This window comes from Perna viridis, chromosome 7 (assembly GCF_037379345.1).
Source record: "Perna viridis isolate PV_CMFRI_1.1 ecotype Kerala chromosome 7, ASM3737934v1, whole genome shotgun sequence".
In the NCBI taxonomy this organism is placed as follows: Eukaryota; Metazoa; Mollusca; class Bivalvia; order Mytilida; family Mytilidae; genus Perna; species Perna viridis.
In genome coordinates this window covers 13,860,989-13,877,891 of record NC_142451.1, presented here as the reverse complement: position 1 = coordinate 13,877,891, position 16,903 = coordinate 13,860,989, and the positions used below count along the sequence as shown (strand labels likewise).

Below are 16,903 nucleotides of genomic sequence, written 5' to 3'. Positions count from 1 at the left end.
TATGTGTCCTCATATTTATTTTTTTTAGATTAGATAACTAGTGTGATCAGAACAAGTAGATTTGAAAATAGTCAAAATAGATACGTACATTGCAATTTGAGTGAATACTGAAGAAATGTATTAAGAATACTGTAACTTAAAAAAAATCTTATTGAATACATTGCCTTTATAGAAATTAAGAGAATGCAAGCAGTGATGTTTTTTTTTACTGTCACATGATAACCACCGCCACCTTTTCTTATGACATTTCCCCTGCCTTGGTTAATAGAATAAGATCACATTTTTATTGAATTGGATGCCTGTGAATAACAAAGCTCGAAACTTTTTTAACGTTGGCCTCCGTTTTCAAAAGTATTCTCGAGATATTAATTCCATATATTTATATTTTAACTGTCGCTACAATTTGACCCCAACATATTGTCCCATCAATGTCCCACTTCCATCGGCACCGTAACTCATGTCTGGAAAAGCTTCCTTTGGTAAAGGGTGTCCCAGATTTATCTTCACTTCCGGTAAATGCGTTGATTTATAATACTCTGTAAGCTTGCATAAACAAGAGAAAGTCTAAAATAAAAGGAAACAGTGTACAAAATAGTTGATAAGTCAAAAGTATCATATCTGCCACAAGGTGAATGCTGTGTATACTTTTTAGTAAATAAACAAGCAAAAAATGTGCAACCAACTTGTTAATTTTATTGGTTAGTCGAAATTTCGTTAAATTGTTTTTTTCTCTCCTGGATTTCATAACTGCCAGGGAAACGCAATAATATATGAAATGAATTCCTTTTATGAATTCTTACCTTTTTCAAATTAAAATCAAGGAACAACTTCTCCTTTTTGTTTTGAACTACAGGAAAAGATGTGACTTCTCTTTTGGTTTTAACATACAGGCAGCTTTTGTATCCAGGTTGATTGGACAGTGGTGTAATGAACCAGTGGCCAGGCTAAAATTAACATTAATATGCAAGGTAAATATAATTGTTAATAGTCTGCTGTCTTTTTTACTGAAATATATATACTTTTTTCTGACACTTTTTCTGACAGGTCATGATAGAAATTTGAATATCGGCTAAAATATCAATGCATCAAAATAAGAAAAAAATCAGAGGCATCAAAATCTAAGATCATGGCCATATCGTGAAAGAGAAAATATAGATATATACAACTTACGTATACAATGTTGACAGCAAAATAAAATATAAGTAAGAAAACAAGACAGAACACAAAATACTAAAGCATCTTCAGTATGAAATTCTATTTTAAAAAACAGGAATGACATCAGATGCTCCGGAAGAGTAAGTATGACTTGCTCTGCCAGCGACAACCGTTTCATTGCAACTGAGTACGTTTAGCGGGTTGTCAATCAATATGGGCGTGTAACTAATGGAATATATATTTCTCTTTAAAGCTTGTTTTATATTAATTGTTTTTTTAAATAAGGATCTTAGGAATTTGATATAAGTTTCTGAAGTGGTAGATACTTAGGTTACAGAAATAAAGAAATGACAAAGGTAACGGTGAAGGAACATCAAAGGTTGGAACAATACCTTGAATATTGAAGGTCAATAGCCGAAAACAGGTCGCACATCACAAAGGAACCAATACACACAGAAAAAAGAATAGCTCGAACTCTACTAAAAGTCAATGTGCATTCTTGAAAAGTCATCCGTATCTTTTTCTTGCTAGGCATCCATCATGCTGCTCGTAGATGGTCAATATACCGATGAATGATGAATAAAGAAGAATATATATACCTGAAGAAGGTTGAAAAGTGTAAGAGTTCATAGACAGACCTTGGAATGTTTCTTTTTGAGTGAATGAAGAGGGAAACCTTACACCAAAAGTCAGGCTGTAGCTGCCCCCCTCCCAAAAAAAAAAAACATCATATACAGGAAAAGCGCTCCCATATACTCCAGCAGCATAAAAAGTAAACTGAGAAACGATACATGCAGAAGCCAAAAATTCCTGACTTGGAACAGGCGCAGAAATGAAATGCGGGCTAAAGCAGAACCCTCCCCTTTTCAAATTTGGCCACTCTGAAAAAATATTCCACGAATAAACACACCTAAAACTAACAAGAAGCTCCCAGGAGCCTGGATCGCTCACATGGTTAAAATTTTGCCTTTCAATGGGAATAACTCTAACAAGGAGTTGTCCGACAATTTTGACTCAGTTTGATCCACTGTAGACTTTGGCAAGCCTTATAATAAGGATTACTTCAGCAATTGAAAGATATTGGCTAAACCTAACGGATTTGAAGATATATGCAAAAATCTGCTGTCTGACCCCACTGTTCTTTTAGTAACGACGGCCATGTTATTTAACAGATCAAAAATCCAGTCATTTTGTTAAGGATACCCTATAAAAGAAAAATGCCAACTTTCATTTTATTCTGAAGAGTAGTTTCTGAAGAGATTTTTGAAAGTAATAACATCAAAAACAGCAAAAAAAAACGTCCAAAAAAACGGCAATAACTTCAACATGGGACAACATATTTTCACCAACATTTGTCCACAGAGAGATCTAAAAATGCTGAATACGACGACGGACAAGTGAGCTTAAAATCAGTTCAAAAAGAGTCTGAGTCCCTTGCCATAAACGGAAATAAAAACTGATTATACGTTACACAAATGCACAAAGAAATTCTAGTAGTTAACTCACATACCAGCTTCAGACCAGGTCAAACCTACAAAAAGTTATGCCCTCAAAGTATGTAATATAAATTCCAAATCTTCCCATGCAGGCTTGAGAACCACAGTGCATCGTAAGTCATACAATAAGGGCACAAAGTAAGTCATGCCTAAAACTTCTTTTAAATACAGTGTGTTAGTTTCTATATAAAGGCCCTATGACTGAATCAATGTTAATACAAAAGAAAAAAAATATCTTTAACGTTTTGACAACAGTATCATAACTATATCCCTTACGAATAAGCTTATTCAACTGCTTGGTTAACTTATTGGACGAATATTGAGCTTTCCGTGTTTTGTGAAGAATAATACCACCAATTTCTCAAAGTAGTGCTGAGACAAACTTCAGCGTGCCTGTAGTGTCGTTGAATTACGCGGTCCAGCGAATTACAAATATAAATTGTTTCAAAGAAGATTTTAGAATAGATTTGAGGAGTAACACCAAAGATGGAAAGTCTTCTACTTACTTTCCCTTCATTATTCAGCACTTCTTTCATGAATGCTATTTCGTTATCATCAGTAACATAGTGATAGCCCTCCAGAGTACACTCTCTTGGGATACGTTGTCTTGAAAATAATCTACGTTTTTGGTTCCGACATTCGTAACACGTGTCAATTCTTGATGATATTGCAATATTTGGAACGGATTTCGACATTAAACCTAAAAGAGAAAATAGTACTTATTAGTAAGTGGGCTGAGATAATCCCCGTACACCCCCCCACTCATCAACCAAAATAGATTTTCAGGTACCCTTTCACCTCGGATTTACGAATCTTTTCGTCGCCAAAAAAAAAAACTGAAGCATTTTTATATTTTTTGGCTATTTTTTATACATCTTGAGGCAAAGATTTTTTTTAAAGTGTTTTGATTCTACGAAATTCTCCTTTCTATAGAACGAAGGAAACTGACATATTTATATATCACCATGTAGCCCAGTGTCTCAGCTTTGCAAAGGTACCAAGAAAGTTGCTATAACACTTCGGGTTTTGTGGTAAAATGAAAAAAAAACGCATACATACCCCGCCGAAAAATCGCTTAAATTGACATATTTTTCAATGCCAAAACACCAAGAGTATTAATGCTTCAGTAAAATTGGCTTATTTGGTATTTACTTTTTAGTATTATCACAATTTATACTTCTGGGGTTCTTTTGGTGAATTTTGGCGATTTTAATAGTCAGAATTTATCCAAAAAAAGCGAAAAATGGGATTTTCGATTTTTCAGTCAAAAGTCACATAAATTCGATTCTACAAGTAAATGCTCAACTAAAACGTCTTAAATCTGGTATTATGCAACTGATAATTTAATTTTCTACATAAATGAACCACAAAAAAACTAATTTTCAAGAAAGGATTTTCAAAAAAATGTTTAAAAATATATTACTGCAATACAAACAGGCAGCACAAAATTGCCACCGGGCAAAGTTTGTAAAATCATCAATCGAAAAAACATAAACTGTTATTAACGATATATTTTTTATTCGCTTAGTATGAAATTAAAAATAATCTTTCCTTCTAATAATATACCCCCGAATAGACGTACTTACAATAATGAACACCATTGACAGAAACGATACATTTTCCCGTTGTTTTCGTACTGAATACTCCTTCAACTTAAAGATTAATGACGTCACAATTTAAAATTACATTGTTTCAATGACATCAACAAAAGGTTATTCGGAGGGAAATCTGGGGTCATTCGGAGCAAAATGAAGTGTGAATTCATGTATAGCTAAAGCATAAATTACGTTGAATCAAAACCCCAAGTCAATACGTTTATCTCTTACCAGAAATATGTTCACCGTGTTTGTCTGAATTATCCTACAAAAAGAGAAAAAATAAACTGGGAATAAATATCTGAAATATTAGATTCAGCTACTACATCAATGTATCAACGTGTTATATAAGAATATCTGAATTTCAAAGCTTGAAATTAAAAAAAGGGTGCTACGATAAAATTATGAAACAAGCAAATACACTGACACGATGTTTCAAGCTGAAAATATCACTGAACATTCTGTCTAACTTCAAATATCAGAAATAAGTGTTCAATCTATCCTTGATTGCACATTTGGTGCGTTTTATAATAACGACGGTGCAGAGAAAGCATAATATTATATAATATACAGTAGCTTTATGTTAACATTGTCTTTGTTAATAGAAATAAGTGGCCAATCAAATAAAACAAATATTGTTAAATAATTCAGAACTGACAGCTGTGTTATACAACAGAATTGACAGCTGTGTTATACAACAGAACTGACAGCTGTGTTATACAACAGAACTGACAGCTGTGTTATACAAACGAACTGACAGCTGTGTTATACAAACGAACTGACAGCTGTGTTATACAACAGAACTGACAGCTGTGTTATACAAACGAACTGACAGCTGTGTTATACAACAGAACTGACAGCTGTGTTATACAAACGATGCAAGATTATTGTCTTTAACAGTCTTTAAATCCTATGGTTTAATCAATTATGGTGTTTGACATGAAATATGGATGTGAAATGACCAATAACATTTGATCATTTGATCATTCAAAAAAGTTTTTTTGTCTCCAAAAAAGTTTTTGAAAGCAAACCTTAAAAAACATAACTATTCCCCGAAGTATACTTTATAGTTTTTAAAGTGCTTAAAAAATAAATGAAATAAACTGGTTGTATTAAGCTTAAAAATTATGCCACTCTTTATATGTTCTTCAGCACTATTGAAAAGAAATTATGGAAATCATATACAATTATTATAGAATTTTAAAAAAATATATTAACGTAATAGCCTGACAGTGCTAAATATTACAAGTAAGAAACATTATATATTCGAATGAGTGTATTTTTTTTTCTTTGAAGGCTGTTATACGAAAGCGGTACTGTGCTCTTCGAACTTAGGATTCATTTAAGAAAAGAATGATAATTATGTACATGTACTTACCAATATTTTAGTGCCAGCGAAATCGAAGTATGTGGGATCGTGCATTGATTTGGGTTGATTAATTTTACTAAGTTGCTAAAAATTATTATAAATAATAAGGTGTTTTACTTATTTTCTGACATTTTTATCCAGTTTCCGAACAAATATGGTTAAACCTGAGAAATTCATCTAATTTACACGCTTACCCTTCCATATCATCCGTCACTCCCCTTTTTCTGTGAGTTTATATTGCAATTATTGTGTGTTTTCTTATCAGTTTTTATTTGATATTAATTTTGGCGTCTACATTGTGCATGTAAATTGTCTTTCTTCATAAATATATGAAATATACCTTTTTTGTACATGCATTATAAGTGACCGTTTAAATCCAATATAGTTTACCATATATCGCATACCCTAAATCACGCCCCAAAATCCTATATCGCATACCCCATATCACACCACTCGGAACACGCTTGAAGTATAGTTAAAGTATATGATATAATAAACAGGAGATGAAAAAAAATCTGTATCAAATGAGGTATCAACCATCGACTTATATCACCACCTGAGGCGGTGGCCGTTGGATTGATATAGGAGTCTCTCATGTTGATATGGCATGTGATATCTTTGAATTGATTATCTATCTGTTTTGATACTTTGGCGTTCATAACGATATTTTTACACAATTTATTCTGCATATGTATCTGGCATTAAAGTAAACAATATTTAGAAGATTGTTTGGTGTTATACGTCTACTCTTTATGGCATAGGGGTTTGTTTTGCATGAAAAATAGAGCTAAATATGGGTGAATTAATTCATTAAAATATCCAAATCTTACCAGGTTAACGGCAGGTGTAGATTCTGCTAATGACCTACGATTTGAAGGTTGATCTTGTAAGTTGGATTTGCTTACTAAAAAAAATAAAATACAGAATCATCAAAACAAAAATGAGATAAGCCTTTTGTACCACGCCATGTTACTAAAAATTACTGGGGCCTCATTTTGTAATCATTTATAATTAGTCTTGATGATTACTACCTGTTGGCGGCCATTAATATTGAATCCATTGGGTTTTTTTTTTGGAGTATTTTCATTCTCCGTGAACTTTCCGCTTAATTTCAGTCCTATCAACAAAGGTACGGTTGATTAAAATGTGAATAGAATATAGCCCACTATGTGCAAAATTTATACGAAATATGTGTTATGCTTTTAATATTTTTTTTCTCAATGTAATAATGAATTCCGACTGCCGGAATTTTTAAAATGTAATATGGTTGACATGGAAACCCTTTGTTTTTTTTACAATGGACGCGTCTACGACAAACGTTTGCTATACTTTTTATTGATAACAAAATTATTTAGAATACTTTCTGCAAAAACTTCATAATTCATCTTAATTTCCGGTATAATAAGAAAATTCACCACATGGAAATATGCATTGTTTACATACGTCTGTATAGTCTCTTTAGTTAAACCTACCAACTGATATTTGTATGGGTGTTTAGAAGTTCGCTACGAATGCATATTAAGAGTTAACAGTTTTTTTTTCTCGGTTAAAAACTCACCATAGCTTATGTTATCTGTAATTATTTGTACCGAATCAAAATAAAATAGAATATAGATGACATCGACTTATCAAGACTGACTACATACCACTGCCTGAGATTATGTGACTTGTTGGTAGCGTTTCTCCAATATTCTACAAAAATATATTTTAAAAAAATAGCATTTGAAGCATTTAAAAGTACTAGCCATCCAAATGAAATGACAGTAATCTATCATGGAACAGAAATCAATGGAACCAAGATTCCAGCGGAAATCAAGAGAATGTAATCCAGGGACAAAGACCAGAAAGATAAAACAGACACACAATAATGAAGTAAAATAACCAAAATAGTACATACAAAGAAACAAAAGTAAATGAGCAACTACGACTTCACTAAAAACTGGGATCATGGACCAGGTGCACTGGCAGGGTAAACGTCCTCTGCTTTTCTAGAAACACCCGCCATGTTGCTCATAAAAAGTCAAGTCCGGGGTAGACGAAAGAGGAAAGGATAACTATGAACAAGTCTGGTCTCACTAACCACTTCCGGGTCAAATGGCCACCCCCTATGTAGTACCAAAAATACACTGAACCTAGACATATGCATTGTAAGTGCATTATTTGTGTGTATTATGATTAAAAGTAGTCAAAATGAAGCTGAGAATGTGTACTTTAAAATCATATATGTAATTAACTACAAAAGTGTATGAATATTGTTTACATGTGTGAGTAATTTGCCTCCATGCTGTCAGTTAGCAGAACAGGTAAAAATGTGGATTTTCAGTATTATTTATTCAAGTAAATTTTGTGAAGAATTTCTACTATCATCGTACCATTAGCATAATGATTTTGGAAGCCATATTTTCCAAGCCTCGCAACGGTATGCAACTTTAAGATGTCATTTGTCCTGGGAATTCACAGTGAGACTTTGAAAATTACTTTTTTAACATGTAAAGTAATGGAAACGTTAGAAGTGGTTAGTGAGACCTCTGTTCTCATGGTACATATGGATGCATCGTAACGTTAACGATCCACGAGTTCATGACTTCTGTGGTGATGACTTCAATCTTGTAGGAACAAAACCCTGTTCCAGAAGCCTAATTGTAAGAAGTCTAGTTCAGTACAAAAAATCTGCGTAGTTACGACAAGCTCTGGCATAATGTATGAGTAGTAATATGAAAACTCAATACGCATGTGCTGAAGGTATGTAGCCACGGATGAAAGGAAAGTTGACAATACGGAATGAAAATTCATACCGTTTTAATGCAATCACATGACATTTGTCTAAAAATAAAATTAATCACGTTTGCATTACTCGAAGATCCCAAAACAGTATAAATAATTACTCCTCCACCAAGCAGTATAAGAACTTACATCATCATGTCCATCTTCTAAAGATGATGGTTGATATGTTTTTTCTACAGTTAGTTTACAATCACCGACAACTGTATCTATAGCAGCGCTTGATGATGTCCCACTGGTTGCTATTGTTGAAACTGATATAGATTCAGGAAAACTTCCAGCTTCGGAAAAAGCCTCATCTTTTGTTTCTTCTTTGTCACTAATACTGATGCCCTCGACAAACACCCGTCCACCATCTGAAGTTTCCATTACGTAGTTACTACGGTCTTCGTCCAATGGTTGAAGCTTGTACCGACGAGACTTTCCCGCCTTGTCTCGTATCATTACTTCCATGTCCGTTGCCTAAAAAATGTATAATACTCAAAATTTTCATAATGTTAATTCAAGGTTTGTAAACCATAAAAAACGCGCAATATTTTTGCAATTAAAAAGTGTGCCAAATATAGGCAACTTAACCTACAAATTTACATGAATTACAAATGAGTGTGTTAAAGGAGCTACACCAAAGTAGCGGGTAGGTATCAAGTTCTGTTGTTTGTCAATCCAGTAAGACGGGAAATCTAACTGAAGTTTCATATCGGTAAATCAAATGGAGATGACGACTGTAAAACTTCTGTAGTGATGTAACGATAAACAAGGGCGACTTAGAAGCTTATTTGACAGTATCCGTGTACAGATTGACAGTAACGGATCTGCTGTATAATGTATACTCCATAAGATGGAGATGTTGCTATGTTGCCACAAAGACAGGGTTTATAATTGGAAAGTCAAAATGATCATTACGTTTCGATTTCAAACGTCTTGTATCATGTATGTAATTTGTATATGTTAGGGTATGACACAGAGAAGGGTGTATCAGTTGTCTCTCTAATTTCAAGATAGATTGATGTAAGAAATCCTTATAACTAGGATTATTCAGAATAATACATCAATGTAGTGAATACTGGACTTGAAGGACATAGTTACTCGTTTCACTTTTCCTGTAGTACCCCTTGTGAAAATTTGGCTTCATACAAAAATGGAAACAGATCGGCAAAAAGTGGTGCACAACTTGTTCCTATAGGTATTTCAGTGGTCTGCAGGAACAAATATCGCCAGAGGAACATTCGTTCTATAAGTTGCGCACACTACAACTAGAGGTCACAATCAGAAGAAAAATGGAAATATCTGTATAAAAAAATATTAGAAAATACGATTTCTTAGAAAGGATAGTGGATGTGTATAGCAATTTGTATGGTGGATGCGAAAATAGTCACCATTTTCAAAAATCCTGTTAAACAACCAATGAAAACACTAATACTTAGTGGATAATTTTAACCGGTGTGCACCTACGGAAAATAATGAAAATACACCCTAAAATATCAAGCAAATAATTAGCACAGAATTCAAAGTTAGGGAACAGGTAAAACCGATAAAAGTCCTTTAAAAAAAATACAAAAAGGGGAAATAAATGTATTAAGTTTTGTCGAGGGTAAGCAACGCTTAATATAAACAAAGGCATTTTTTTTTATACTTTTCAATTCATAATTTTTTGCATTTCTCAGCATATCATGACGAAAAAAACCAAAAACAGCAAAAACAGAAACGAAAAAATAAGGGGACAATTTTGCTGCACTAATTATGGTACAAATCACATCATTGGCCAGTTGTACGTATCATCTGCTATTCACTTTTTAAGCATAAAAAACTTACTTCAGCTAGGCTGTCTGTTGGAATTGCAAAATGAGGAATACGTTTGGCTTTCTTCTCGTCTGTAACCAAAAAATTACTATTGACAACAAGTAGGCATGCAGTTGAAAAAAACGCAATTATACCCGAAACAAACTAGGAGATGACAAAAAGGACACCAAAATTACAACAACGAAAAGCAAAACGTACAACACAAGAGAACCAACAAGTACACACAGGAAAACATACAGCACGAACCCGACTCAAATCCGACGGTTAATTCACATACCGCAGAAGGGCAAAGAAGAATACAAAAATACTAATAAAATAAATTTTGCAAATTTCGGTATGCTGCACACGTGTCTCTACCTCTCACTAGCTGCACCAGAACCAAACATAAAAAGTTCAAGATTCAAAAATAAATGATATACGAGAATTACTCAAAACCATCAATACTGGAATATGAACCTGGAAGCCAAATCTAGCAACGATGAATTCTACCGAAGTTTGTCAAAAGAGTTCGTACAATATCGTAGCCCCGTGTTAAACACATGGAAATTACTAGTAGGTTCATACTCCATTGATTAATCAGCGTATATAGCTAGAATCGTGCCCAATAATCGCAATTTTCGTGCGAAAGAACCACTTTATTCTGTATAAATTTCGGAATGTGATGACATTTAAGAAATATAACAAATTATTAGGCAAAAATTTAGCCTTTGAACGACGCGATTGACGTTATAACTTTTTGAATTCGACTTTTCCAGCTTGTCCCAGGTACCATTTTTCATTAATAATATATACTAAACTACTGTTTTCAAGTAAATACTAAATGATTGTAAAAGGTTTTATTGCCTTATCAAACAAGGAGTTTCTGGTAGTCATTTTGGTGTTTTGGTTCTATATGTTCTTGTGATGTCACAGAAAACTGATTCGTCCCGTAATGAAAGAGAAAATGTGTCCCGTATGAAAAATGAAAACACGTGTAAACTTCATTTCTGCTGTCGACAGTTGTTTATTTTTACTTCTCGTAGAAGGTTACGTTTTGCAATTTAACGCCTGACAATTTTTCTATTGGAAAATAATATACAGTCACTTCTTTTCTTTCACGCCATTGTGAAAAAGTCTTCGTTTCTGTTTAACATTTACTTTGAGACAAATGCAATTATCGTGGTCTGCATTCATATAATTGCATTTTAATTAATATACTAAATTGTAAAAACGCAACCTTCTACGAGAAGTAAAAATAGACAACTATCAACAATAGAAGTGAAGTATACATCTGTACAACACTGTGGTGACAGTGAAAGGACCACTTCGGTCATATAATTGATGAACAAATCGTACAAAACAATAATATTTAGCTAATTTTGTATGGTCTGGTTTATTTAGCTTATTAGAATAGTTTACTTTGAAAAGTCTCTAAAAAAATCATTGATTCGTTGAAGTTGGTTCCATTAAAACTTTTTAACAAATATTTAAGGGACATAAGCAATTTAAGATCACCATTTTCGTTTTATATAAAATTGAAGATCAAAACCAAGTCTTTATCACTTTATATTATACTTAAGGAAGTAAAGGACTTACCAACATGTTGTCTTGTTTTGTGCGATGAATACTTTTCTTCCGATGAAAAACAAGGTTCGGTACTAGTCTATAAAAAATAATGTTCTCTTATTCAAAAATTGATTAGTTAAAGGAAAATCTGCACTTATATAAAACATGGTATATATCAGGTTCCATCGTTTGTGCAACCAGTTTGATCATTCGACAAGATGTTTCCCTGGAATTAAAATAAAGTTTTTATAAGACATGACGCGAGTCGTTACTGGACATTTTGACTGACATCTTTCTATTGTTTGTAAAAGTTGCAGTTCTGATGAAGTTGCTGAAATTGTAACAAAATTATCATTCATGATACTTAAAGCATCCTCCTTCACTGTCGTCATATATTATTAAAATTATTAAAATGTTCACGGTCATTTCTCTCGCTTGACAATGTGACAATGAAACTTAATCCAATTACGGTCCACAAAGAATAATCTTTAATGATGCAAATACTTAAATATGTTATCATCACAAAAATAAACATGCTCACATCACAAAAACAAACATACTTCAAGCTTTAAAATAATGTTTGTGTTTTTTGTTAATTTTAGGTGGTGAATTCAGGAAACATTTACCGATGACGCTAATTTCTGTGAAGTAGATCTAGCTGTTGAGCTTTCATAACTGTGTTGTGCTGGGTAATTCATTCCCTCTGTAACAAAAAAGTGATAACTAAGCTAATGTTAGTGTACTTTCTTCTTTAAACCTTTTTCTGGTTTAATAATGGCATAAAAGTACTCATGTTTTTGTTAAACTAGTAACGAAAAGCGATGTTTAATACTGACATGCAAGATAAATCAGCACGCTCTTCCAAATAAGAAACAATACTTGTAGAAACTTCATAAGTTGTGTATTAGGGCGTGTATTTATGTAGATTTAATGTATACTAAATGCAAAAGTAAGTCGTTACATATATGTTAAGGTTATTGGTCACAGACACATGTTTCAAATGTGGCGGTAAATATGATAGTACCGTTATATTGTACTCTTGATTTATGGAAACAATTGCCAGTGTTATTGGTGCTGCTAGATCACGCATGACAATCTCATGGTATTAGGTTTTCACACGGGATTAATCATTACTGGTGATAGTGAATGAACAATTATACCTTGGTTTCCTTTCCATAAATACTGGTAAGTTTGTTGTGGTTGACATGGAGATGGCGGAGTCTCGTCAGCTTTTTCATGTACTGGCAGCTGTTGGTACAATGGATTTTCAAATGGTATTGTTGGCTGTTGGTAGACATAGAGAGAGTTGATATGAATTGAGTAAGTCGGCGAAGACGCGGATTTTGGTCTACGTAGGGGTCGATTACCAACGAGTAGTTTTGTGACATCGGGAACAATGCCTTGGTCAGTGTCTGAATCATTCTTTTGTCCGGCATTTTTAGACCCAGCACCTGTTGGCATATAGTCGTGAAAACTCGCCCTGTTTGTCCCAGACAAACTTCTTGGTCTTTGCTGAAATGTTGGTCCTTGTTGATTTTGGTATGGATTATTGTCTTCGTTGTTTGGTGAAGGCAAAGCATGCTTGACAAAAGTTTGTTCTTTGACTGCTGCCTCGCTTGATATCAAGCCACTGTCAGTACTGTTATTTCTTTTAGACATCCTTAAAAGAATTTCATCAACAGTACTTGCTTATAGATCAATGTAAGAATCAGCAGTCCTTTTCACAAAAAATCGTAAGTGTAAAATTAGTCGTAAGTTATGATGTCATAATAGAGTTAATATTGTGACGTCACAACTTACGACTAATTTTACTCTTACGATTTTTTGTGAAAAGGGCTACAGACATAAAAAAAAAAAAAAGAGTTACAGAAAAGGTTTATATACAAGGTTCAAAGAATTGCAGTATACATTGTATAATAAAGATTCAGATAAATTGTTGATTTCTTCTTGGATGTATCACTATCTGGCTGGCCGGATTCTTACATTTACGTGCACTTAATTTTATGTTAAATGCTTTACTAGTTCATTAGACAAACATAGCTTTAGTGCTTAGTTAAACGAATAAAAACATCCAGTTTTCATACTACAGATATGTTATTTTTCAAACAATTCTAAACTTCGTATATGCCTTGTGTAAAGGCATACTTAAAATGTTTAGGCTGTGAGTGCTTTCATTTTTAACATGAAATTCGCATAAAGTATTTTTATTGAAATTGGATCATTGCGGACGATGTCGTACTTTATATATCGATTCCTAATTTCCCATTGATAAAACATTCTACTAAGTCGTATATGCATGGAATCTCTCAACTTGTACTCATCCAAGAGCTTGCTAAAGTTCCGGGACTTTTTAATTCACGGCCAGCCTTGTACAGGCCAGACTCAAAGTAAGGTTGTGATACATAAAAAAAAATGACAAAATGCACGTCGCCTTTTGATTTTTTTTTATTCCTGTTGTGTCGATTTTATCTCCAAAGAAAGGGTAAATCTTAAATCACTCATCATATTTACCCTATAGAAAAATAATTGAAAAACTCCATAGGTATTTTTCGAAAAGCAAAGGACATTTATCCTTATTGTGCACTATAGTTCTCGTCCATGCTCTCAGTATTTTTTTATTTTTGTGTCTCTTTTTCTTTAAAATTGTGTCATTTGCTCATTGTATGCATTGTTTAAAACCCTTTATGCCAATACAGATTATATAAAACGTATTTTTAACCGATTTTACAAGTTTCATTGATTAATCATAAAGTTTTCCATAACCTCGATTTAGTTTAGTGTAACTTGGCCTTGCCACCTCTACATGCTAGACAAATTTTTAGTTCAGGCATATTCTTAGTTTAAAAAAATGACAAACCAGGCAAAATCAAACTTTTATTTGGTGGATTATCATAGGCGGATCCAAGGGGGCAGCCCCCACCTTAAGTCGTAAAAAATTAATTGATTATATTGAAAATTACTGACCCATGACATAGCCGGACCCCTTTTAGGTCAGTCAGGGTCTCTCTTTTGAGAATTTCTGGATCCGTCTCTGGTTATTAGTACACGGGAACCTCAAAAACGGTGCGTGGTCACTAGATGTAATTTTGAAGAATATTTCTTTCTGGCTTTTTTCATCATTTTTTTCTCCGCTTTGTCTTTAGTTTTACAAATCAAGGGTGAAACCTCTGAAGTCATTGCTCAGGTAATAAAATGATCATAAATAGCATTTCGGGTTTACCGGAAGAGAATGGTTATCCTCCTTGTCATCTATATATACAGATGTTCATAAAGTCTAAACATGAGTGCACAACAATAGTCTGTTGATTCCGTCAGTCACTTGACATTTATTTGATCACAGATCCATAAACAAGCCGAGTCCACCTACTCAAAATGATTAGTTAAAACAGGAGATATACCCATGCGAGAATGAGCAGAATATGTTAAAATGGTAGAAACCTGCTACATCATACCAGGATACAGGTTATAAATGTTATATTTTAAGATTTACTTACTTTCTACGCTGATCTTTCTCTTAAACTGATATATAACTTCCTTAATGGTGTGCCTGAGATGTCCTTAACGGTTGCTTGCGCAAGAAATATGATTTTAAATCTTTCAAATGAATTAGAAAAATATACCTAGTATGACAACTGTCATTTGTTGCATTTAAATAGCTGAATAGTCTCCGTATTATTGCCCCTATTTGACTTATACTGAGAAAAAAAACGATTGTTTATACCAACTACGTGGACGTAAGCAAATTAACAAAGACAGGAACAAAACCCCAAACATATACCGTAGACCACATCTTCGACTTTTATCGAAACGGGTTTATAATCTGAAATCTGCCGGATCCCCACAATATTGTATTACGATCATATATCATAATGACAACTGGTCTAAAAATAAAAGAGTCTCTCGGGAACGTTTTAGGATAAAAAAAAAAAAATAAATAATGACGCATTACTCAATCCCGACCACGTGCTATACCTGAGTATACTGTATTACGTCATTTTGTGTTCAACTTCTAATTTGTTGTATAAATGGTTATTTTTTTATTCGACAAGTTTTAAGATCATAGTTATATAGACCCTTTTTACTCCAGGAATGAAATTATATGATTGTATACTTATGCACATATATATAATAGTAGTCAAAATGCAAGCCCAGATACATTTTTGTTTGTGTAATGTTACTCACTGGGGTCGTAGATTGGTTCCATTGTTTTCTCTATCATTTATACTACATATTCTCGTTATATTCATTATTACCTGTCTGTCAGTTCTCATCTTCCAACGTTATCGTGAGCCTTAATAAAATCAGGTGCTTTTTTGAATCTGACCAAGGATCCGATCCCACGTATTGTACCAGTCTGGACCTCTTCTTTTGACATTTGCGTGTAAATCGGTTTTTTCCACTGAGAAGCTTCTTTTCGTGGCCTGGGGAGCATAAAAAATAATCACTGCAAGTATATGTATACACGTAGTAGACATTAATATATATATAAGTATAAACATACATAAAAAACATGTGTCAAGGTTTAGTTAACACATGTTCCAGTATCATACAAGATTGAAACTCAAGAATTAAATTCTTCATAAAAACATAAAAAAAAAAAACTGAGAGCGAAGATTTCCAATACAGGAATTTAATTTTCAAAGTCTTTGATTGGTGGTGTAGATGCTTGGAGAATCTTGAACGCTCACTTGATGCAGGCTCTATATATATGTACGTATACATGTGCACCCTTCCTGCTTGATGACAACCTTAAAAATATAGCTAGAAGTTGTCCTCATGGTAATGCTAATAAGGATAACAATTTTGTTGAAGATGTATAACAAATTACAAGTCCTTCAAAATGACCATAAATAAGTCAAGTCTCACTGTAAAATTCAATGAATATTAAAATCAGGGAGTGTAATATCTGAGACATATTATAACAACATATATGCCAAGCAGTTGTGGAATATATTCCCCATTTATTAATATTAATAAATATTTATTAACATGTTATAAAATATTTATAAACATGTCAATAAATATTTATCAACATTTGCAGAAATGATTTATTGATATCGGTAAACAGATGAATTAATAACATGTTGGTAAATATTTATTAACATGTTGATAAATCATTTATTGATATCAATAAAATGAACAAATCATTAACGTGCTAATAA

The 16,903-nt window shown here is 33.2% G+C and overlaps 2 protein-coding genes across 7 annotated transcripts in view; one reads left to right on the top strand and one right to left on the bottom strand.

Moving 5' to 3' along the window:
* Positions 1-16,265, bottom strand: LOC148611410 (uncharacterized). Of its 5 annotated transcripts, none has more exons than XM_088591969.1 (13): positions 15,995-16,265; positions 12,902-13,401; positions 12,368-12,444; positions 11,772-11,838; positions 10,209-10,267; positions 8,529-8,858; positions 7,262-7,307; positions 6,446-6,519; positions 5,625-5,699; positions 4,478-4,511; positions 3,158-3,351; positions 801-944; positions 1-564 (listed from the first exon to the last, which is right to left on the bottom strand). In XM_088591969.1, the coding sequence occupies exons 2-13, from the start codon at positions 13,398-13,400 to the stop codon at positions 397-399; spliced, it is 1,767 nt and encodes a 588-aa protein (XP_088448095.1). In that variant the 5' UTR covers position 13,401; positions 15,995-16,265; the 3' UTR covers positions 1-396. The 5 variants fall into 5 exon arrangements, with proteins under 5 accessions (XP_088448095.1, XP_088448094.1, XP_088448096.1 ...); XM_088591968.1 differs by lacking the exon at positions 15,995-16,265 and adding an exon at positions 15,236-15,614; XM_088591970.1 differs by lacking the exon at positions 15,995-16,265 and adding an exon at positions 14,706-14,982.
* LOC148611409 (uncharacterized) overlaps positions 15,068-16,903 on the top strand; it is a 59,823-nt gene continuing 57,987 nt past the window's right edge. Inside the window, exon 1 of one of the 2 annotated variants that reach the window (XM_088591954.1) lies at positions 15,068-15,203. The gene's annotated coding sequence lies outside the window, so the exon portion shown is untranslated. The remainder of the gene's footprint in view (positions 15,204-16,903) is intronic. The other variant, XM_088591955.1, reaches the window with a different exon arrangement.